Source organism: Leptinotarsa decemlineata, unplaced genomic scaffold (genome assembly GCF_025532065.1).
Source record: "Leptinotarsa decemlineata unplaced genomic scaffold, Ldec_3_MD MMD2_tig00000505_RagTag_RagTag, whole genome shotgun sequence".
NCBI classification, from domain to species: domain Eukaryota; kingdom Metazoa; phylum Arthropoda; class Insecta; order Coleoptera; family Chrysomelidae; genus Leptinotarsa; species Leptinotarsa decemlineata.
Window position 1 is genome coordinate 9,208,588 of NW_027412549.1, and position 24,374 is coordinate 9,232,961.

General features: G+C 34.4%; 1 protein-coding gene across 2 annotated transcripts in view; it reads left to right on the forward strand.

The window, feature by feature from the left end:
- The first annotated feature begins 10,553 nt into the window (after positions 1-10,553).
- Positions 10,554-24,374, forward strand: part of LOC141481763 (equilibrative nucleoside transporter 3-like) — a 37,280-nt gene continuing 23,459 nt past the window's right edge. The window contains exon 1 of one of the 2 annotated variants that reach the window (XM_074173891.1): positions 10,554-10,694. In XM_074173891.1, coding sequence (XP_074029992.1) covers positions 10,664-10,694 — 31 coding nt within the window. In that variant the 5' untranslated portion in view covers positions 10,554-10,663. Of the gene's footprint in view, positions 10,695-24,001; positions 24,050-24,374 lie in introns of those variants that run through there. The other variant, XM_074173892.1, reaches the window with a different exon arrangement.

Consider the following 24,374-nt stretch of genomic DNA (forward strand, 5'->3'; position numbering starts at 1 on the left):
TTTCTTTGATAACTTTTCAAGTGAATATTCAAAATCATCCAAATTTTGGTAATTGACTAAACAAATGAATTCCTTCGATGAGCTTTCATGCAGGAGTCAGTTGTTTTGCTACAAAGTCAGGAACGGACTACCCCCGATGGTCCACACCCCAAAACTTTGAAATGACAGATATTTTTCAATATTTTTCAACAAATTAAGGTTACTTGGACAATTTTATGAATAAAAGTACTCGTGTGGAAAGTCGATCGGAGCAACGAGTCTTGATAAAAATGTAGTTTCACTCGACGACATCAAACCCGCTCGTCCACCATTATTTGAAATGAATAATTTTCAAAGCAGAAATAATAATGATAACGTTAATTCAACAACATTTATCCTGAGATGTCTACCATTATTCGAAAATATTAGTTTTTAAGGAAAATGGAAATGATAGGTAAAATGTTCATAACGAATTTTTATAATGCAAACACGTTTAACTAACGAAACTCAAGAGCCTCAAGAGCAAACAGAAATGAAAAATCCGCTACAGAAACTGCTCGATATGACCACCTTCTCTCTCTATACATTTTCTTAGTCTGCGAAGACACCCTCTCTGTACTTGAAATAGCATTCCAGGGTCGTTTCGTATGGCTTCACAATGTAATGTTATTCTATTCAACAATGCATCTCTTGTGTGAATAGGTGTAGCGTAAACAAGGCTTTTTAGATGCCCCCACAGAAAGAAATCCAATGGATTTAAATCCGGAGACCGCGATGGCCATGAATATGGCCCACCTCTACCAATCCATCTATTGTGGATAATATGGTTCAGATGGTCACGCACAATCAAACTAAAATGAGGAGGAGCGCCATCATGCATAAACCACATATCTCTTCGGGTTTGCAATGGAACATGTTCCAAAAGTCCATTCAAATCGTTCTGAATGAACTCCAAATAACGTTCTCCATTCAATCGGTCCTGTAGAACGAATGGTCCTATAATATGGTTTCCTATGATACCAGCCCAAACATTCACGTTGAATTTCCGTTGTTGTTTGGTTTGCAATATCCCATGGGGATTTTCTTCGGCCCATATATGGAGATTATGAGAGTTGATAACTCCATCTCTACTGAAACCTGCTTCATCAGTGAATAAAACTCGATTAATAAAAGTCATATCCTCTCTTTGCCTATCCATGAACCAATTGGCATATTCCAGTCGTGCTGGAAAATCTTGAGGTGTCATGGCATGTACCTTCTGGATGTGAAATGGGTGGAGCAGTTGTTCCCTAATTATTCTATGAATAGTGGACTTGGATGTATGGAACTGTTCTGATAGATTTCTGATGCTCATTGAAGGATCATCAGCGACGGCTTCCAAAATATTTTCCTCCAATACAACGGTACGTACAGTCCTAGGAGCGCCCTCACCACCTCGTTTTGGCAAAACTGTACCTACAATAATATCGAAATAAAACAACGTGCTCAAATTAATTATCAATTATTACATACCTGTCTCCCTCAAGCTGCGATCGACACGCTCGAATGTTTCTCTTGACGGTACCGTTCGATTAGGAAAATGCTCGGAATACAGACGACGAGCTTCTACAGCATTACAAAATGCTCGTCCATAAAATACATGCATATCTGCATATTCATTGAATGTAAACTGTTCGGCCATATCAAAAAAATTCAAAATATCCTATAGAATATTGACAATACAATGATAGTCATATGACAACGCAACATCTGTGAAAGAAATATTATTCCCTGGATATTTTTCACCTGATCATGTGCAGTCGTTTTTGTAGTTCATTCGTTTGCTTTTTATTAGTATAGTAAATATTTTTTCCGATGTGCGTTTTTTCAGCTAAATTTAGATTCGTGTTAAAGAATTTCTCCCATAAAATTATAATTATCAGTGAAACTCCTCAACAGTTTAGCTGTGAAGAAGAATTTGAAACATTCGAATGTTGAGTTTCATGAGATTCAGATAACTGATCAACACGAAACGTGATTATTCCACACGTATTATGTACATACAAAATATGGAATGAATTCGATATTTCATAGTACAGTAGCTTGTTAGTTTAAAAACACCACGAATCTACAGAACTTGATATTTCTTTTGAAAAAATATCTGCTATCACAATTGTGACTTAAACTTCCATATAGGTACTGTACTTTTTGTTTACGACTTCATTTTAGCATACTTTGTATTATTCCTGTTATAAATGTTGTTGAATTAACGTTATCATTATTATTTCTGCTTTGATAATTATTCATTTCAAATAATGGTGGACGAGCGGGTTTGATGTCGTCGAGTAGAACTACATTTTTATCAAGACTCGTTGCTCCGATCGACTTTCCACACGAGTACTTTTATTCATAAAATTGTCCAAGTAACCTTATTTTGTTGAAAAATATTGAAAAATATTTGTCATTTCAAAGTTTTGGGGTGTCGACCATCGGGGGTAGTCCGTTCCTGACTTTGTAGTAAAACAACTGACTCCTGCATGAAAGTTCATCGACGGAATTCATTTGTTTAGTCAATTATCAAAATTTGGATGATTTTGAATATTCACTTGAAAAGTTATCAAAGAAAAACATTTTTCATTTCGTAACTTCGAGGGCCCGTAACTTGGTTACGAAGACTTTTAGGAAAAAAAAGTTATATGAAGTACTGGTGATATTTTGACCCCATCTATACATTCCCGAGAGGAAAAGAGGAAGTCCAGGGACACCCTGTATATATATATATATATATATATATATATATATATATATATATATATACATATATATATATTTCATATTTTCGAATTATCTTCAAAGTTTTTCATTCACTTCTCTGGGGATTTTCATCTTTTATAATATGAAAAAATTCCTTCCCAAAAAAATGACTTCCGTTCAATATTTTCAAAATAATTCGAAATTACCATTTCACAGGTTGTAAACAAAGTTACAATCTGTAAATTTTCATAAAGGTATTTCTTTTAGAGAACCTTTCGGTTGTAAATCACGCCACGGAATAATTCCGTCGAATTAAATCGAAAACTGCTTACATCAATGGATGCATGTTTAAAAAAATATGTCTGTTTTTAAAATCTGTTTTTACGTTAATCAGCTATCGCCTCCATACGAACGACAACTCTCAGAAGTTGAGAAACCTGTTCGAGCTAAGGACTTACGAGGTCTTACCTTTTAACGTGTGATTTCTAATACGATTCCTAACCCGATTTTCATATTTATGATTATAGTTCTCGAAATTAATATCAGTGTTGAAATCAAACTTTTCAAGCAATTTGAAAAGAAACATTTTTTACCCCCGAGAATGGGTGGAATCCACTCCAGGATAAAAGCAACCCCATGTGAAGGATAAATTTTGGACTTTGAAGTAAGTTCTATATTTTGTACATACAATGTACTCAATAATATCCATACATCTGTTCTTGAGTCGATATCAAGTAATAATCACATAACATAAAATATAATGAATTAATCATGAACAAACATAAAAAATCATGAATTGTGTACTTACTATAAAGAATTGATGAGTTTGATTCAACTTCAAGGTAATTGCTTTCTCTTCAGAGCAAGTTGATGAAAGCTTGATTTTAGAAATGTTTCTTAACTTTCAATTCATTTTTTAGGTATCGCTAGACATGCGCAGTAGGTAGGTATATTCATTTCATGTAATGTGCACGTCGAGCACTACCAAACTGTCCTTAACCTTTGCAAAGTCTTAACCTTTTGAAGTTGATACCATAACCATCGTGTTTTTCGACATTTCGAATTTCTTTCCGCTTGAACACCTTCCTTTGATATCCTACCAAACGCTTGAAACCCGAACCGGTTCACGGCCAGGCAGGCAATGAGTATGTGCTCTACTACCAGGGTCTGAACTTCTCAGTGAAGTATATTACTCTGTAAGGTTCTAGATCATGGCACATTCTTCTTAATCTCGTAAGAACCGTCTAGGTTTGTTCAACAGTTGGAGAACTGAGAAGCTCTCGCTTTTGATTCGATGTTACAGAAAAGACTGGTTATTTGATCAACCTCCTCCACCTCCCATGTGAACCCAGCCCAAAAAAAAAAGAACAGAAAAATAAGTAGCTTCGTCTTGATCCTTTGTTGTATGGAAGGCAGTTGGGTCGTTTAGTTAGGATAATGACATCAACATTTGACACTAGAATGAAAGGTAGAACGAAATCTCTTGCGTAGAATAAATGCAAAACAACCACAGATCCCAAACACTAGAGCTGTAAAACTCTTCTCAACGCACTTTCAACCAATCAGGTTGGCGCCTTCAGGAGATGAAGTACATCAATTTCTTACTCTGGTCTCTATTCATATTTCAACAGGGGACAGTTTCAGACATGATTTCGGGTAGAATTTTGCATTCTGAAATCTAGTGTCATGTACCGCTCACAACAATTTCAGAAAGTTTCCATTTAATCTGTGGTCGTTCTCCAACCGAAATTATTTTGGAAGGAAACGAAACTGCTACGGGAAATGAGTAACATACCGTTCCAGGAATCACACGTTAAAAGGTAAGACCTCGTTAGTCCTCAGCTCGCACAAGTTTCTCAACTTCTGAGAGCTGCCGTTCGTATGGGGCGACAGCTGATTACCGGAAAAACAGATTAAACAGATTAAAACTATCTATGCATACTTAATTTGGTTGAAGCAATGGACCTTAGGAACAGGAAATTGAATTTACAAATATTTTATATTATGAAAACAAAGAAATTGCTGAAAGATGTAAGATTCTATAGCTGTCATTGTTCCTGAGCTAATTCTTTCCACAGCAACAGGAATCTTGGATCAAAAATAGATAAAAATTTACTGAAAGGCATGAACATCTGGTCAATCTATAGGTAGTCTCTATTCGATTCAGAATATAATAATATTATTGGGTCAAAAATTAGATTATTTGTGGTTGTTCGGTTGTTTCCTAAAACTGTCTGTAAAGGCAAGAAAGAACAGAATTATTTTTTATCGAATTTCGAAAATACTACTTAGGCACATGCGAATGCAACTGTTTGTTGATCATTTTGAAAATGTTACTTCATAGAGTATTTTGGAGAAAACTATTGAATGAAATGAACTTCAGCTCGGAACTGAATGAGCACAGAGAGGAACATTGGTGTAGGAGAAAATTTAAGGAAGACGGCATACATGTTGTCCAACAACGTATTCAGCCAAGCTACCGTAGAGATACGCAATATATGGAAACCCATCATCAAGCGAAAAATGGCCAACTCTCGCCAAACGGTCATCTCCCACTGAACCAGTGGGGATAAGTGAAAGTACTCGAACGACCCATAAATAGTCATCTCTCGGAGGAATCAGTTCAGTCATCACCCGAAGACGATTGTAGATACTAGCAATCGAAACGTCGTGAACTAACTTGGCTTGGAATCTCTCAACTTTTCATTTTCATTTTCATTTTATTTCTTTAATTTGATTTTTTTATATTTTTTTGTTCTATTTTCATTTGTATTTTATTTCACTATTATTTCATTTCAGGTTTATTGCTTAATATAATTGTTATTTTCAGCTATTCAGTTTCAATTCTTCTTTTTTAGTTGTTTCAGGGATTTCAAATCATTTTATATATTAGACAATGGAAGTCCGAACTAGTGAAATTCATCATGAAACATTCACCTTCAACCACCTTCAAACAAACGTTGAATGAGCCCTGAATTCAAAGGTATAGTAGACTTGATTTAGTAAATATACTACTGGGAGAGAATGTCCCAAGATACATTATTGAAATGGAAACTCAATGAATCTATTGGAACACACTTTTCCCACATCAGAACAAAATACTGTCACTTGACGCAAGTTTTGCTAACCAAGACTTCATACATTTCCTGATGATGCTAACTCAGTGAGCGAAACGTGCATCGGGAGACGGTATTTTTTCTGGGCGTGGAAAAATTATTTTTCAATGTACTCAATAGAGCTGAGTACATATTATCAAACTTAAATATTTGAGAAACTATACGAACTCATATATGAATAATTCTCGCAATTAGAGCAAAAATAAATACATTAACTACATTTTTGACGTGAAATTTTGGTTTTTTTATTCGATACACTTTTAAAACTTGAAACGATTTGTATGGATTGGAACAAGTACTCAATGTTATATAATGAATTATTTTTAATATTCCAGGTATTCTCTCATTCACTGTTCGATAGTTTCTGGGAAAATTTGTTCTGCTATATCATTCCTTCTAGAAATGTCATAGTCAAATTTTACCTGGCAAACAGATTTCATGAATATTCTTTTTAGTGGCATTATGTCGCGACTTAAGTTTTTTCAATAATACTAGAAGTTTCCACTGAAAAGATATTGGTTGGTAATCGTAATGAACTAATGTTTCTGAATGTTGCCTATAAATATTCATTTCGATATACATTTTGATGTTGAGAGTTTATAGCTTCATTTTTATTGAATGGAGTCACAGACAAGACACGTCACTGCATTGCGGTTCTTACAAATTCTACCGGATGATTCAGAATAAGTTGAACTGATAAATAAGTCGAATAAATGTCGTTCACATCAGATTTACCTTGGACCTTTGTAAGTAATCAACGTCAGATTCATATAAATTTCTTGTTACTTGATCTTTTCATTGATGACCATTTGCTATTTTCTAGTTTCTTTTCATTCAATGCCAGATGTGGAGTCGGTGAGGAATAGCAGAATATTCAACTAGTATTGGAATGATATGAATATAAGAATTTTTTCGAATATCAAACTAAAGGCCACAGAGCATTTCAATTTCATGATCTACAGTTCAAACCATCAGTCAGTCGTAATCAACAGTTTGAAGTGTCGATTAATTGTTAATGAATGACAGTCCAAACCGTCGATTGACTATAATCGGCTGTTGATCATAGATAATCTATAATGTCTAATCGACAATTTTAACTGTCGCTTATAGACATCGACAGTTTGAACTATCGATTATAGGTAATTGATAATTCAAAATGTCGATTATGGTAAGTCAAAAAAACTGAATTGTCGATTTTGTTTTATCAGCAGTTTCGTCAGTCGGTTATAGTCAATCTACAGTTTGTACTGTCGATAATGACTAATCGACAGTTTGAACTGTCGATAATGATTAATCGACAGTTTGAACTGTCGATAATGGCTTACTGACAGTTTGAACTGTCGATTATAGATAATCGAAATCGAACTGTCAATTAAAGATAATTCCTACTTTGAACTGTCGATTACGGGTAACAGACATTTCGGACTGCCAATTTTAGATAATCAACAGTTTAAACTATTAATTATAATTAAACGACATTTTGTACTGTCACTTATATATGAACCACAATTTGAACTGGTTCTGCTGCACCTTCGTAATTTTCAGATGAATATATCAGTGAACTCATAATTATTCTTCATTATTATGTTATTGAATTAGATATATTGTATAGAAAATCGCCAACCACACTGGAAAAAATTCACAAAAATGTCAAGGTCCAAACTTTCTACTCAACCCATCAAAAACTATACACTAGAAATTCATTTGGGAATCAACATTTAAAAAAAACGAGGATTTGTTATAATCGTCTGCCATTCATGGAATCGGAAGGCTAGGTTACACAACCCACAAAAAAATAATTGGCAGACGGTTACATGGTGTTCTGGCTAAAGCATCATTTTTTTATTCAACAAAAAAATAGTAAATTAAAATCAATTTTTTACCGTCTGCCAAGCACAGTGTAGACTAACAGTGGCATGAAATGAACGAATTGTTACAAGGCAGACGGTTTGCCGGTGTATTATTAATTTGTAGGCATTAGTTGATTAACACTTTTTTTACAGTGTCTCTGAACCATTTTTTACCGTATAAAACTTGGTAAGATATAAACTTCAGTATTAAACATACAGAGAAAAATGAATGGCAGACGAATAGACCGTGTTTATACAACTGAAAAATATGTTTTAATTTGTTAAAAAAGTAATAACTTTTAACGACATTTTACCGTCTGCTATTGTTTTCTTGCAATATATATTATTATCAGGTAGACAAATTGTCAATCGGCAGACGAATAGATCGTGTTTATACAACTAAAAAATATTTTTTATTTGCAGAAAAAAAGTAATAACTTTGACCAACGTTTTACCGTCTGCCGTTGTTTCTTTGCAATGTATAATTATTAAGTAGACACACTGTCAATTGACAGAAGAGTCGACATTGTTTAGACAAGAGTGGTAGACAATTTGTGATGACACAAGTGTCAATATTACTACACAATTTGGTTTTGAAAACAATTGCAGATTCATAAATGCCACATAAATCGGCTTAACCTTAACCGGCTGTTATTTCACACCAGCTTTTTACAAAAAAGTTAAAAAAAAAACTTTTGTCGATTTCAATGGGCAACGGAAAGTTTGAAAAAGCTTTTGCAGACTTGGAAAATCCTTCTTTGGTTGCCGACACTGCATCAATAATCGAAGAATTTGTGTGTCGTATGTATGCAACAACCAAAAACAAATTATCCAAAGTTTCAAAAATGAAGCGAGAGTTTGAATATTTGAAAGACATTACGGAGTGATAGATGACATGGAGCCTTTCTAGAAACAACACACCATGTGCCAGAGAGTTACAGCAACGAATTTAAAGAACAGCATATATATCAAACATGTGGACCAATTCTTTTGAAAAAATTCCATCTCAATTAGAAACCATTACATTATGGCTGGTATCACAATGATAATAGACAGTATACATTAAACTGGTTCGAAAAACCTGATACGCCTGAAAAAATTCAAGAAAATAAATTATGTTAACAGGTACGTCAGTACGTACGTCAGAACTCAATGAAATAAAAATCCGGCATGGAAATATCGAAAATACTACCTTACGTAATTAATCGAAATTGAATAAATGTACCTAGTAGCATATGTTCACGTATCGTTTAAATGATTTTGCATTTTTTTCACATCCTTTAAACTGTATCACGAAAATTGATTATTATATCGATACCTTATTTTTTGTTGTAGATCCTACTGAATTTGCTCAGCTCAATGATGAGAAAGTTGCGGATCAGGGAAATGAAAACATTGCTGAAGATCATGATGATGATTCACTAAAATTGATAAAAATCTCTAATGCAGTAACATAACTTGTGTCATGAAAAATTGTCTACCACTTTCGTCTAAACACGGTCTATTTGTCTGCCAATTGACAGTTCATCTATTCAATAATTATATATTGCAAGGAAACAATGGCAGACGGTAAAACGTGGGTCAAAGTTATTACGTTTTTTTTGCAAATTGAAAAATATTTTTCAGATGTATAAACACGGTTAATTCTTCTGCCGATTGACAATTAGTCTACTTTATAATCATATATATTGCAAGGAAACAATGGCTGACGGTAAAACTTTGGTCAAAGGTATTACTATTTTTAACAAATCAAAAAATATATTTTTCAGTTGTATGAACACGGTCAATTAGTCTGCCAATTGACAATTCGTCTACTTAATAATCATATATATTGCAAGAAAACAATGACAGATGGTGAAATGTTGGTGAAAGTTATTAATTTTTTTGCAAGTTCATTCGCGTCTGCCTATACTTAAAACATTGGAACTTCATTACATTCAAGAGCCACACGGTGAAAAATGGTTCAGAGACACTGAAAAAAATGTTAATTAACTAATGTCTATTAATTAATAATACACCGGCAAACTGTCTGCCTTGTGAAAATTCATTATTTCATGCTACTGTTAGACTACGTTGTGCTTGGCAGACGGTAAAAAATTGATTTTACTTAAACATTTTTCTGATTGAATAAAAAATTCATGCTTTAACCAGAACACCATGTAACCGTCTGCCAATTATTTTTTTGTGGGTTGCGTAACCTAGCCTTCCGGTCGCATGAATGGCAGACGGTAAAATGGTGATCGAAGAAGCTTTTTTTATGCAAACTAGAGTTGATGTTTGAACATGTGTAACATGGGAAAAAATTCGTTCAAGGCATAATACTGTTGCTTGTGGCTGTAAATATTTCTTCTGAAAAAGGCAGACGGTGAAAAATGGGGTCAACATTTCTGTCACGGGCTCCCGATCTATTTATAGACGAATACATGTGGGAATATTCGGTTTCTTGAATATTTCGTGGCAAGTTTGACCAGGTTATACACCCTCAAAGATGCAAATGATTTTCTTCAGAGTTATGTCCATTACCTGAATCTGCTCTCGGTGTAGAGGAGGCTTAATAATTGTGTCTATGTTAATATGACATACAAAACACATAGAATAGGTTTCAATATCAAGCCACGGGTTATCCTAGTTTCAGTAGTATTTCATTTTATTTCCTGATAACTTAATAAAAGTTTCGATTTCCCAAGCATTTTTATAGAAGTATCCGCCATCAGATATATTGTTTTTATAGGACATAATGAGTTAAAACATTTCATCCCGCATTTTTAGTACCACTGATAAAATCTATGATTCATGCATTCAAAACTTCTGGATTTTAGTATTATCTACTTATGACAATAAATTAACCCATATTTATATTATCTTTTGTGATGAAAAGAATAGAAGGAGACAAAATCTGAACTGTTATTCATATTGCTGTCGACAATTTATATTAAATAGAGTTTTTTCAGTAAGTTGTGGATCGTTCATCAACATTATGCAATCATGTCACAAAATGTCGAAATTTTGAGGAGAGGTAAGAAAAAATGTTTTACGTATAGTTTTTGGATTTCATATAGAGCAGTTTCCATGAAACTGATATCACGCATATCAATTTTAAACCCTTTTAACGATTTTCATGGATATTCATGGTTGAGATTCTCAAGGTAAGATTGATTCAACACTTGAATATTATTTTCACCTGAGTAGATTCACAATCTCAGAAAAATTTGATATGTGATATGTGTGTTGGTACTTTGTGAGATCATATACAGTGCTAGTCAAAAGTCCCCTCCCCCCTCGTATCTTTTGAACGGGTATACTTCTAATAATGAAATTTGGAGGGTGGAAATAAACGGATGTAGGCTTCTTAACTGGTCATAACAGGTGACGCAATAGTCATAAATGACGGCACAAGGCCACTGTGACCAAAAATTTTAAATGGGGCCCTATGGCAAGTGACAGCTCGTTTGAAAGGTATTGAAAATACCTATTCAGTCATACCAATTTTGTTTGGGTTTCGGCTGATTTTGATTGATAAATTGAAGAAATACGAAAATTATAGTTTCGCATTTAATTAATAAAGATTTAAGAACCAGTTCTTATAATAAGTGTTCAAAATGTGCTCCATCTACTTCCTGGCAGTAATGCATCCTATTGCTAAACTCTTGTCGTACTCGTCCCAGTGTGTCAGCGGAAATTGCCCTACATTCTTCAACAATTCGTTGTTTCAGAATGGCAATACTGTCAGGTGCTGTAGCGTAAACCTTAGATTTCAAGTACCCCCATAGAAAAAAATCTAATGGTGTAAGGTCCGGTGACCGAGCTGGCCATTCGATCGAACCTCGTCGTCCAATCCATCTACCACGATATTCTTCATCTAGGTAACGTCTTACTGCACCGTAATAGTGTGCAGGAGCACCATCTTGTTGAAACGTTATTTCCAAGTTGTCGAATTCATCTGGATTATCTTCTAGAATTTCAAGAATTAACGCCCCAATATCAGTTTGTAACATCTCCAGATACAATTCACCGGTTAAGTTTGCATTGAGAAAAAGAGGCCCAACTATGTGGTTTCCCAAAATACCTGCCCAAACATTTACTTTTTCTGGAAATTGAGTATGTTTTTCACGAAAGATGTGAGGATTTGTGTCACTCCAATACCTCACATTTTGAGTGTTAACATTTCCATTGAGAAAGAAAGTACTTTCGTCACTAAAACAAATTGTCTGTATGTAGCCTGGTTGTTGGTTCATTTTATCGGACATAGTTTCACAGAATTCTAGTCTTCGGTCGGGGTCATCATCTGAAAGTTGGTGCACCATTTTTAATTTGTATGGATGAAATTTGTTTTTAGCCAACACCCTATGTACTGTCCTTTGACTGACTTCACAGATTGACGCAACTTGGGCTGTGGAAGAAGTAGGGTTCACTACCATTTCTCCAAGTATGTCAATTTTTTTGTCATCACTAATTGTTGGTCGACCAGATCGTTTGGCATCTTGAACACTACCTGATGCTTCAAACTTCCGAAGAAGCTCCCTCAAATAAACCCTCGATATAGGGCGATCGGGGTACCTCTCATTAAACAGTCGTTCCGCTGTATGGAAATTGTTTCTACATTCACCAATTATTAAGATAGCTGCTACTTTGTCGGCTACAGTACGTACCATTTTGCCTATGTAAACACTTAAACGTCTCGTTAAACAATAGCTTAGGTAAATTTTCAAGGTATAAACACTTTTGACAAGTAGATAATTCAAACACGTCAACCTTTTTGACAATGAACCAGAGGCGTACTTTAAACTCTTTATTAATTAAATGCTAAACAATAATTTTCGTATTTCTTCAATTTATCAATCAAAATCAGCCGAAACCCAAACAAAATTGGTATGACTGAATAGGTATTTTCAATACCTTTCAAACGAGCTGTCACTTGCCATAGGGTCCCATTTAAAATTTTTGGTCACAGTGGCCTTGTGACGTCATTTATGACTATTGCGTCACCTGTTATGACCAGTTAAGAAGCCTACATCCGTTTATTTCCACCCTCCAAATTTCATCATTATAAGTATACCCGTTCCAAAGATACGAGGGGGGGAGGGGACTTTTGACTAGCACTGTATATGATTAGAGAACAAATTTCTCAAAAATTACATGAAATTGTATCCATCTAGATTATATTGAAAAATCTCGGTCGAGCAGATTGGTGACCCAAAATATGTTTCATTTATTCTAGAACGGATCATGTTGTCGGACACACGTGTTATTATAACTACAGTAATTTCAAATGATTCGTCAATATCACTTTTTACCGAGTATTAGATAGTGAAATCGACCAAAATATTTTTGTGAATTATCCCTTGAAAAATAACGCTGGTCGCCGCTGGTCTTCGTCAATCGATTGTGACGGGGCCAAGGTCGCGCTCAACTCGATTTGCGTTTCTCGATCATTCTAGGTGTCGCGTCGCTTCTAGATATTTCCGGAGACTTTCATCGTTTTCTGGAGATTTCAATTTGATGTATAAACACTATCAAAATGCAGATTGGGAAAGTATAGTGCGGTACCAAGTGATCTAATGGGGCGAGACATTTGAGTATTAGTCTGAACATTCAGTTGAAGCGTTTGTATTATATCGTCAGTGTAGCATTGTAATAAAGTTTTATATCGTTTTCTCTTAATTGACATTTATATTGTTACTTGATAACCGAACAGTCTTCCTGACCCTTGAAAAATGTTTTGAGCTTTGAGTTTTGAGTTTTGAGTAATTCTAATGAGATCTGATCTCTTCAGAATTTCAAATCACGTGTGTCTATTTCCCATCTCATACTGACAACCGATAGTTTTGGAGGCATCTCTTGAGACTTCTAGATCGAATTACTTTTGTATAATCTCTTGTTGAGCTTTATCAACTATCGCTGACCACCAGTAGTAATCCTCTTATGTGAGCTCTGGGAGTGACATTTTATGATTTTGCTTCCTCCTAGTGCTTGATATTTTGCTCTTTTTAGGTTTTTATGTAATCGAACTACCGCAGGACAAGTTTAAACTTTTCATTTCTCGGAAAAAAGGCTAGTTACTGCCTGTCAATACTTTTTTTGGTACGTCAGTGAAAATAGGTTTGATAAAATGTTGTTGACAATATTTCTTGATGAATGTTGTTGAATTCACTTTTATGGGTACTACTGATTCAAATGAATATTTCGCAATGTACTCGATAGGTGTCAGAATGTTTGCCTTTCATAATTTTCTTATAGGGATTTCTGAAAAGTACAATCTGCAAGAAGAACCCAGCATGTTCGAAAATAATGCGTTCAAGAATTGACTACGAACCGGAGATAATAGTGACAGGTCAGACAATTCCGTGATCTGCTTCGATAAATTTGTTGGCGTTCAAAATGGACACCAATATGTCTTGGCCCAATCAGGTAGCTTGAATTGCAAAGGCTGCTTCCCGAAAGCTGGAAACATTGTTCCGAACCAGAAAACTGTACACACCTCAGCAACTTTTGATGCTTTATAAAGCTCAGATCAGACCTTCTTTGGAGTATTGTTCTCATGTATGGAGCTTCGCCCCCGAACATAACCTGAAGTTGCTGGATTCCATCCAGAAAAGAGTCATCCGCGTGATTAGAGACGCGAACATCACGCACAACCTTGATAGCCTGAAACAGCCAAAAATGGTTGGAGGTTTGTCTCTCTTCTATAGATACTTCCACTGGAAGTGTTCAGGTGACTTGGCATATTTGATTCCAGCAAAAGAAGTACATATCAGAAATACGCGATGGACTGTGGGTGCTCATCGTTTTTAGGTTCAACTCAGTACACCTCGAACTTCACTGTTTAAACTATCTTTCTTCTGGAGAACTGTGTTTATGAGAAATAAACTTCTTGAGAACGTTTTTCTCCAGCGATTCAAATCCAATGTGAATCGCTAGTTTCGCATAGACACCGGATCTCTGAGGGCCCTTAAGGATTTTCCTGTAGTGCTTATGTTTTGTCTTTAAAAAAATCCCTTGAATACGCTAGACATTTTTTCAACATATTCTTCATTAAAAACACATTGACGAAATTTTAAAATTGGAAGGCTACTATAAAAAGCACCCATTTTTAGTTTCATAATTTCGAAACCCTTATACAAATAATGAAAACAACCTCATATCTAATTAAATATTTGTATTCACGTTTTTATCTATTGATAAAAATGACTTCCACATGAAAAATCTACACACTGGTTTTATTGGAGAATGACTCACAGTGTTTCAAGACCTGCAAATATTTGTCATTTATTGGTTTCAGAAAACCTAATTATTCATAAAATAATCTCCAAAAGATTCCAAAATAACAAAACCTGATTTCATTGTTTGAGCATATATGATTATATCAAGTTGAAGAATAGGAAAGAATCAGCATACAATGATATAAATCATGAAAAAAAACTTCGGAATATGAGTGTACTGGATCACCGTGCAAATAGAAAATTACAGAAATGTCACTTCCATCATTTCTGTTTCATACGAATGAACATAAACTGAAATGTTTGGTGGTCATAAAAATAGCAGATATGTAGGTGGGATGAACCACATGAGTTTTTCTTGAATTTCATGGGTTACAACAACGTGGCAAAGAGGTCATGTATTAGTTTGTTCTACAAATGAACTGAAACATAAATATGAATATTCACAGTCCTGATGAAAAAGCTAGCAAAATGCGCCAGATTTGTGATTAGAGTAATTCACCAAGGTAATGATCACAGAAAACACTTTTTCCTCACCAGAACAAAAATACTGTCTCTTGACGCGCGTTTCGCTAATTGAGTAACCGTTATCAGAATATGATTGGGACAACTTCCAACCAATATACATTACAATATACATAATGAGGGTCATTGAATGAATTCCTGAAACCTAATGTTATTTGCTACCTGTTTGATACCCAATCTGCTTTTTATCTGTAATATCGTAAGAGTGCGAACGAGCGCTGATACATATGGAACTATGGCCTTCGTTCATGGAACTCAATTCACATTTTTTGATTTCTGAATTTTCGAAGTCATTCAAAACTTTGTTCTCATGTATCGGTCTCAACAATTTCAAGCACTTCTCTGTGAAACTGAATAAGTGAAACATGTTCCTTGTAGCGAGCTATTATAGTCTGCTTAGTTTAACCAAAATAACTTTTATCGCAATCCCCATAGCTTATTTCGTAGACACAAGGTTTTTTTTCGTCGTCTTTTCTTTCGGGTTGCCCAATATTTACGAGAAGTTTTTAAAGCCACTTTCATATTCATTTATTTATTTATATCCAAACCGACCTATCTGTCTCAATACATGGATGAATTAAATCTAACATTGTAACTTAATGTTAAAAAAACACATAATGCAGTAAAAGCACATATAAGACTCATATCCACTCATATCCAAGATATAATGCAAACAAATGATTGTACATTTACTTCGTGAGAGAGTTCAATCCAAATCAATCATTGCATTGAAGTTGTTGGCTAGTCGCAAAAGGGGCTCTAGTAGTTGTTACCAATATTGAACATAGCTAGTGTTCGTGGTCTACCAAGAGATATACTGAATTTTATCGAAGCCAAGAGTTCAGGAGAATTTATTATATTGTTGATAATTTTGTAGAGAAAAACCAACATACAAAGGGTAAGCCATTGTTCCAGAGACAAAATTTTGAATACATTTCTCAAATTAGTTGTTCGTACTGTATTATAATCTGCTCTAGTGTGATATTTTTGAAAATACAAGTACCTCAGAAATGTTTTGTATTTTTTCAACTTTCTGGAGTATTGTCCGACTTTCTTCTGACTATATTATTGAAGCAAATTCTAATTTAGTTCTAACCAGTGTATAATAAAGACACTTGATTGTATTGACATTCTCAAAGTTTCAATTTTGTATTATCAAGTTTCCCAACATACGATTTGAAGAACTAATTATTCCATGAATATGATTTGCAAACGACAAGACGTTATTGTATGTTACATCTAGATCCTTGATACCTTGGCAGCTCTCAAGAGCTTATCCATTTATCATATATTCAAATTCGATAGCGTATTTTATAGTCATTGCGGTACATTTTTTAATATTGAAAAATAACTTACATTCAGAGCTCTACCTAGGAACGTTATGTATATCTCTTGTAACTTGACGTAGTCTCTAACATTTTCATTTCTTTGAAAATATTCAAGTCATCTGCGAATAGCAAACAATCTGAGTGATGAAGTACCGAAGCCAAATTATTGACAAACATGATGAGAAGATAGGCTCCAAGATTGGAACGCTGAGGTACTACCGAGTTGGCACAAAACTTTTTAGAGAAATTACCATTGTGTTTGACTATGAAACACCTATCTTTGGAGTAAATTTTTATCATTTCTAAATGTGACTTTGACTTTAATATGTCATATGCACGATTAGTAAAAATAAATAAATCAGTAACTATAGTCTTGTCACTTACGAAACCATGTTGTTGGAGAATAACATATTTCTCAACATGGTGATACAATTTAGCGCGAATCAACTGTTCAAATAATTTACACAGTGCACACATAATAGAAATGCTTCTTCAATTTTCGATATCTCTTCGGTTTGAAGACTTAGGTATTGGAGTGACTGTGGCTGTCTTCCATATCGAAGGAAACACTTTTGTTGATATTAAGAGATTAAATATATGTAGTAAATCACCTCAATTGCATATGCAGATGACATAGTTATCTTGCGTACCGGCAGATTTGTGAACACACTGTGCGAAAGAGCGCAGGATGGGCTCAAATTAATAGAAACATGGTGTGAGGAACACTCATTGTCGATCAATCCCAGGAAGACTGAGATGGACCTATTCACCAGGAAAAGAAGTTTATCGGGCTTAAAACCTCCCGAAATCTTCGAAAGCAAACTAATCTTTTCTGAAGAGGTGAAATATCTTGGTACTATCCTCGACAAGAAGCTAACATGGATCTCTCACCTACAGAGTAGAGCAAAAAGAGCATATGTGGCTTATGAGCAATGTCGGATAACGCACATGGGGTGTTTCACCCCGCGTGGTCACCTGGATCTACACTGCAATAATAGGACCTATGTTAACGTACAGAGTCATTGCACGGGGACCGAAAGTTCTACAAGCAACGGACATCCAAAAATTATATCAAATACAGTGATTGGATTGTTTGAACATCACAAGAGCCACGAGAACAACACTAACCGCGGCAATTGAATTAATTACTGGTCTGACCCCTCTGGACCTGTACCTTAAGGAGGTTGCGTTAATGGCCATGTTACGATTTCTCACAGCTGATGTAAACCTCGAAGTAGGAATGGGTCAATTGAGGCTAAGCCTATGGCTAGAAGCGCTCACTGTGCAACCTCTGCTGTAGGCAGCCAGTGATGTAACTAAACCCAGGTTTGTGTTTAATAAACCCTACAAAATACAAACAAAATAGAACACAGAGTCAGATGCTACAAATGCAATACCCATATATTGCGTCACACCCACACTCAATCCCTAAAGAGATGGAAAAGGATGCAGTCTTGCCAGGATCACCTTGGGCAACCCTGGAAAGCTGGCGCCGAAAAAATATCTGGCGATGACCAGGAAAAACATACGCTTAACAGTAGAATTTCTGACTGGCCACTGTAAACTGAAGAAACACCTCCATATCATGGGGCTAGTGGATACACCTCTATGAAGGATGTGTGAAGTGGAAGATGAAACTATTAAGCATGTCTTATGTGAGTGTCCGGAGTTATCGTCAATAAGAGAGTGTGTGTTCGGCAAGTCTTGGCCTACACCTGCCGATATAAAGAGATATCTTCTAGTGACCTGTCCACCTTCCTGGAAAGCACAGGATGGACAATGCCCTAGGAAAACAACTCTTCGGGAAGATGTATAATGGGTCACATGTGGCCTAAGTGCTGTGGGCCTACACCCACCCTCCATATTCTGCAGATACAGAGATATGTAGTAAAGGTTCACTCAACCACCCATTGCAAGCCTTGATAATATATGGTGTAATTTTGTCTACTCCAGCTAATTTCTCAGGTTTGAGCTTCCTATCTGTCTCATCATAGTCAGATTTCGTAATTTCATCAATATAAATACGAAAACCTGCTTTTTCACTATTATATTTTAACTGAGGGGTTATTTTGATTTTTATTGAAATATTTAACGACGGATCATTGAATAAATTGAATTATTGAAATTATATAGTTCCTATGTCGAGTATCATGTACATGGCTACTACTAGTCGCCGTTTTTTTGTTTTTGTGTTGATTAAGAACTAATATCAAGAAGAATAGCTGTCTGACATCCATTACTTTGGTTTCATTATATAACATTTCCGTTGGATAGTCTTGTGGCTTACGGAAAATAACTTTGAGAATTCTCTTTTGTATCATTTCCAGCGGAGACAGATGATTGGAATATGCTGCTCCCCATGCAATTATACCGTAATTGATGAGGGTTTGCACAAGGGCATAGTATAGTGTTTTCATTTGTTGCATGTTGATAATATTATTGTAATACCTCATTCTATAAAGCACATACCGGAGTTTCTTTACAGTGGTATTTATATGGTCCTTCCATTTCAAGTGTGGATCTACAATGATACCTAAGTATTTTATATTATCTGCTGTGGATATTTTCACTACTTCCTTATCACTCAAAGTAATACTGAGGGATTTATATGTTGGAAGAAATTTGGGGTATGAGGTGAAGGGAATGAAAATGGTTTTGTCAAAATTTATTGTTAGAAGACGACTACTGAACCATTGTATAACTTTTTTGAAATCTGTTTCTGCAATACTCTTTAACTCTATCCAGTTCTCTGCAGTATATAGTATAGCGGTGTCGTCTGCGTAGCTGATAATATCTCCTTTGACTAGCTGCATATATAAGTCGTTGAGGTAAATGTTGAAAAGGATTGGACCCAGAATTGTTCCTTGAGGCACACCATACTCAACTTCTTTCGATTCACTATACTGTCTATTTATTCTTACGCATTGATTTCTTGATGTTAAATAGTTTTTCATTAATTCATATGGAATTCCCCTGAATCCAATCCCTTCCAATACTTCCAGTAGTTGCTTATGGCTTACCGTGTCGAAAGCCTTTGCTAGGTCCACAAAGACACATAAACTAGGTTTCTTTTTATCGACATATTGGCTAATTTTACTCAGCAGATAGTTTATAGCATCTTCTGTTGATCTCTTCTCTCTGAATCCATACTGGCGATCTGATATAATGTTGTTTTTATTCAAGAAGTTAATAATACGTTTTTTCAAAATTTTTTCAAAGATTTTTGCCAAGTTTGAGATAAGGGAAATTGGTCTATAATTTGACACGTCAGTTCTGTCACCTTTTTTATATACAGGATTTATTACCGCAGTCTTGAATACCGAAGGGCATTGTCCTGCAGAGAATGTGAGGTTAATGATGTAAGTTAGGGGTTCAGCAATTTCACGCGCTATTAGTTTTAAAGTTTCTGATCGAATACCATCGATTCCTGGAGATTTCTTATTTTTTAATTCAAGTATTGTTTTCAAGACCTCAGACTGAGTAGTTTCTTCTAGGAAAAATGAATTACATAAGAATTTTTTTGAGAAGCGGGGTAGTTGTTTTTTATCTATAATTTTTTCAGCCAGTATTTTACCTATGTTAGTGAAATGGCTAATAAATTCATTTGCTATATCTTTGTCATTTTTTACTATATCACCAGTCTCTGTCTTTATTTCATTTATCATTTTTTCTTTTGTTTTTGATAGTACTTTTTGTTTGCTGTATCAATAATCTTATGTAGTTCATTTTTCATTTGATTGTACTTTGTTTTATTTTCTGTTGTTAATTGAGTTCTAAGTTTTTTATAAATATGGTTTTTCTCATTCGTGAGTTTAATTATATGGCTGGTGATCCAGGGACTTCGTTTGAAATTTTCTTTTTTCACTTTCACTTTATTTGTACTGCTTTCGATTGCTGATTGTATTTTTCTGACGAGTATTTCTGTCGATAGTTCAATGTTTTCATCCGTGTAGATATCATACCAGTTTTCCTTCTGAATATTTTTTATCAACTTATTTTTATCCAGGTAGTATTTAATTATGGTAAAGAACAAATATCAAAATTCATCTTTGTTGGAATTTTATGAGTCTTCCACTGGAACAATTTGATAATTTGCATAAATTTGCTCATGGGTTGTTTTCTGTTTTTGGTACTACTTACTTGTGTGAGAAAACGTTTTCCAAGATGAAGTACACAAAGAATGTTTACAGATCTCAATTAACCGATGAGCATCTCAAATCTCTTTTTGATAATTGGTACAAGTAAAGTTGATCCACAACTACAAAGTATTGTCGGTGGAAAATCACAATTACATAAATCTCATTAGTGTTTTTTTTACTGTGATTCATTTCAATTATTTGTTAGTTATTAATATGCTTTAACTTAGATACTTAAGTTAAGTTTTCTTTGTCATCATTTCTGTCGTTAAGTTTTACTTTGCAAGTAAATAAAACCGAGTAATTATCATTCTGTGTTTTCTTCTTCAACTTATCACAGCAATAGTAACAACAATTAGGTAATCATTGGCTGTCGCGGGCCAGATTGATGACAGTAAATCATTGGCTGTCGGGGGCCGGATTGATGACACTGGCGGGCCGGATTTGGCCCGCGGGCCGTAGTTTGGAGACCCCTGATCTAGAACATTGAATAGTCGTATAATCTCTCATAAGAGCAATTGTAGGAGATATATTAAATCAAGTGCCTTGACTAAAAATGGCTGAGATGAATTCAATTCAATTTCCAATTCAATTTATTCACATACCATAATTTACAGAATTACCAAAATGTATCTCAGAATGTTACATTCCACTTCAAAAACAAACAATCCACCTAGCAATTCAATTTCTTGTGTTGTGGCCTTGAAATATATCTGAAGTGGTTTAATTGTTTCATCAAGATTTAGGTAACAGATCAACTACATTAATATTGAGGAATATAAACAGAAATAAAAGGGAGAAAGAGATAAATTGGAAAAATTGAAAATTAAAAAAAAATTGGTATTCATGATTATGCAGATAATAACAGTAGAAGGAAAAAATACGACGGCAAGAGAGGATGAGGTGTTTGATGAGGATTTGATTCTAATAAAAGGTATAGTGGAGAGGTGATATTATCAATGAATGATGATTTGTTGTTTTTGTAAGAAAATTTTTAACAGATTTTTATTTTCATATATAAATTTTTTAAAGTGTTTTTGTACTTTGGCAAGGAGTTTATAGTTTTTATGTCATATGGCAAAATATTGTACAGTTTTGGTCCATTAAAAAATATATAACGTTGTGTGTGTCCTTTCCGAAAAATTGGTAATATTAAGGACTTTTTTACAGCAAATCTAGTTTGCTTAGCTTTGGGAGTCGCATATTTTTGTTTATTATGGAACATCCAGATCAATGACTGGTTGATATATAATTCTCTTGTATCAAGTGTTTCAACATCCTTGTAGAGTTTAATGGCGGAATACAGTTTTTTTCAATATTATTTTTAGTAAGGAATTTTGTGTTGATTGAAGTTTACCCAATGCATTATCGTACATACCTCCCCACACTGTTATGCAATATCTAATAACTGATTCGACCAGGCAGTTGTATAACATTAAAAGATTTTTTTTGTTCAAGATATCTCTGATACTGTAAAATTTATGGATCAGTTGTCTGTTCCTTTTTGTTACATAGGTAACGAATCATCCCACCGTAGATGTTAATCCAGTATAATACCGAGATATTTCATATAATTATAATAATAATCGGCTTTATTCATCGAATAATTACAAATTGAACACAGTGTAACAATCGATGAAAGGCGAAGTTCAGCTTATGCTGTTTTTCAACTTAACCTGGGGTTTTTTGCTACAGTTGGGCAAGTGCACTTGTTTGTGTCATTACAATCATGTATTGGTAAAAAGTAGTAGAGAGGCTATACAGATTTATATAATAAAAATGATATAAATTCATTTTTACTTACGTTGAGACTTAAAAGATTGTGGTTGAGCCACATTCGTAAATTTCGCAGATCCATTTCTGAGTGAGCCTTTAGTTGCTGCCACAAGTCTCCCCTATATAATAATGCTGTGTCATCAGCATAAGACATTATACTCCCTTTGAGATTTTTTATAGCAGTTATGCTATTGATGTATACTGAGTGAGATATCAATACTGTTCCTTGCGGAACTCCAATTTTGATATCAATCGGTTCACTCAGACAGTCTTCAATTTTTACAATTTGCGATCTTTGCGACAAATAATCTCTCATCATATTGAGTACGTTACCTCTAACACCATGATTTTCTAATTTTTTAGTAACAGTTCATGTGATACAGTATCGAATGCCTTAGCCAAGTCAAGAAAAATGGTTAGGCATCGCTCTGATCCATCCAAGGCACTGACAGCCTGACACTGTTTGTTAAAAATAGCCGTTAGTCTACTTCTGACACTTTGTTCAAATAGCTTCGCAAAATTATTTATCACAGAGATAGGTCGATAATTATTATTTAGGACGTCATGTTCACCAGACTTATATATTGGAGTAACTAGTGATTCTTACCACTGCTTTGGAATTTTCCCATTTTTGAAAGAAAGGTTGATTAAATGAACTGAAGGAAGAACAATTTCTTTATGGATAATTTTGATAATTTTACTAGTGATACTGTCAGGACCGGGTGCACTGTTATTTTTTAAATTGGCCACGAGGACAATAATATCATTATATGTAACAGGTTGAAAAAAAATGATGCTGAAATCGACGGATCATTAAGAAAATTCTCAGGGAGTGTTTCATATTTTTAATTTTTTTAGTCATATCTATTCCTACACTGGTGAAATACTTATTAAAAACATCCGTTTTAGTTTTGATATTTTCTATTATTTCACCTTTTGAGTTGTTAATAAGAATACTGTTTAGTGATTGTTTTTCATTATTCCTATTTGTTACTTCATTGATGATATCCCATGTTTTTTCCCATTTCTTTTAGCATCATTCAATTTCTTTTTGTAATACTAATTTTTGGTTTTCCAAATTAACTGATTTGAGATAATCCCGTTATAGAGGCTATTATTCCAGTTGTCATCCATGGCTTGATTTTGTACATTTGATTATAATCAATGGTTTTTGTCGACGTTGAGAGAAATATGTAATTATTCAATTTGTTAATGAATTTTTCATACGCAAGTTGTATCTCCTCACAATTCATGACATCATCCCAATTTTCATTTATAAACATTGTTTTCAGTTTATCAATATCAGTATTTTACACTATTTTTTTGCGGTTTGTTTAATGAATGTTTGTTTCATGCATCACTGAGGAATATTGAGTAATGGTCCGATAGGTAAGTTTAGAAAATAATTGGACTAAATTTGATATTCTTATTCGATACACATCTGACAAAAACATGATCAATTATACTATAAGTAGATTCCGTCACCCTAGTGGGCTCATTTATATGAGAAACAAAACCATTTTCTGACACAAGGTTTAGGTATCTGACGGTTTCGCTGTCAGATTTATCCATTATATTTGATTAATATCTCCCACTAATATCTCTATACTTTTTCCGTGTGTTCATGAAGTGATTTTCTAGGTCATTCGAATAAACATTTGAATCAGTGGAGGGGGGTCTGTAAGATGCTGTTATACCAATACTCATGTTATCA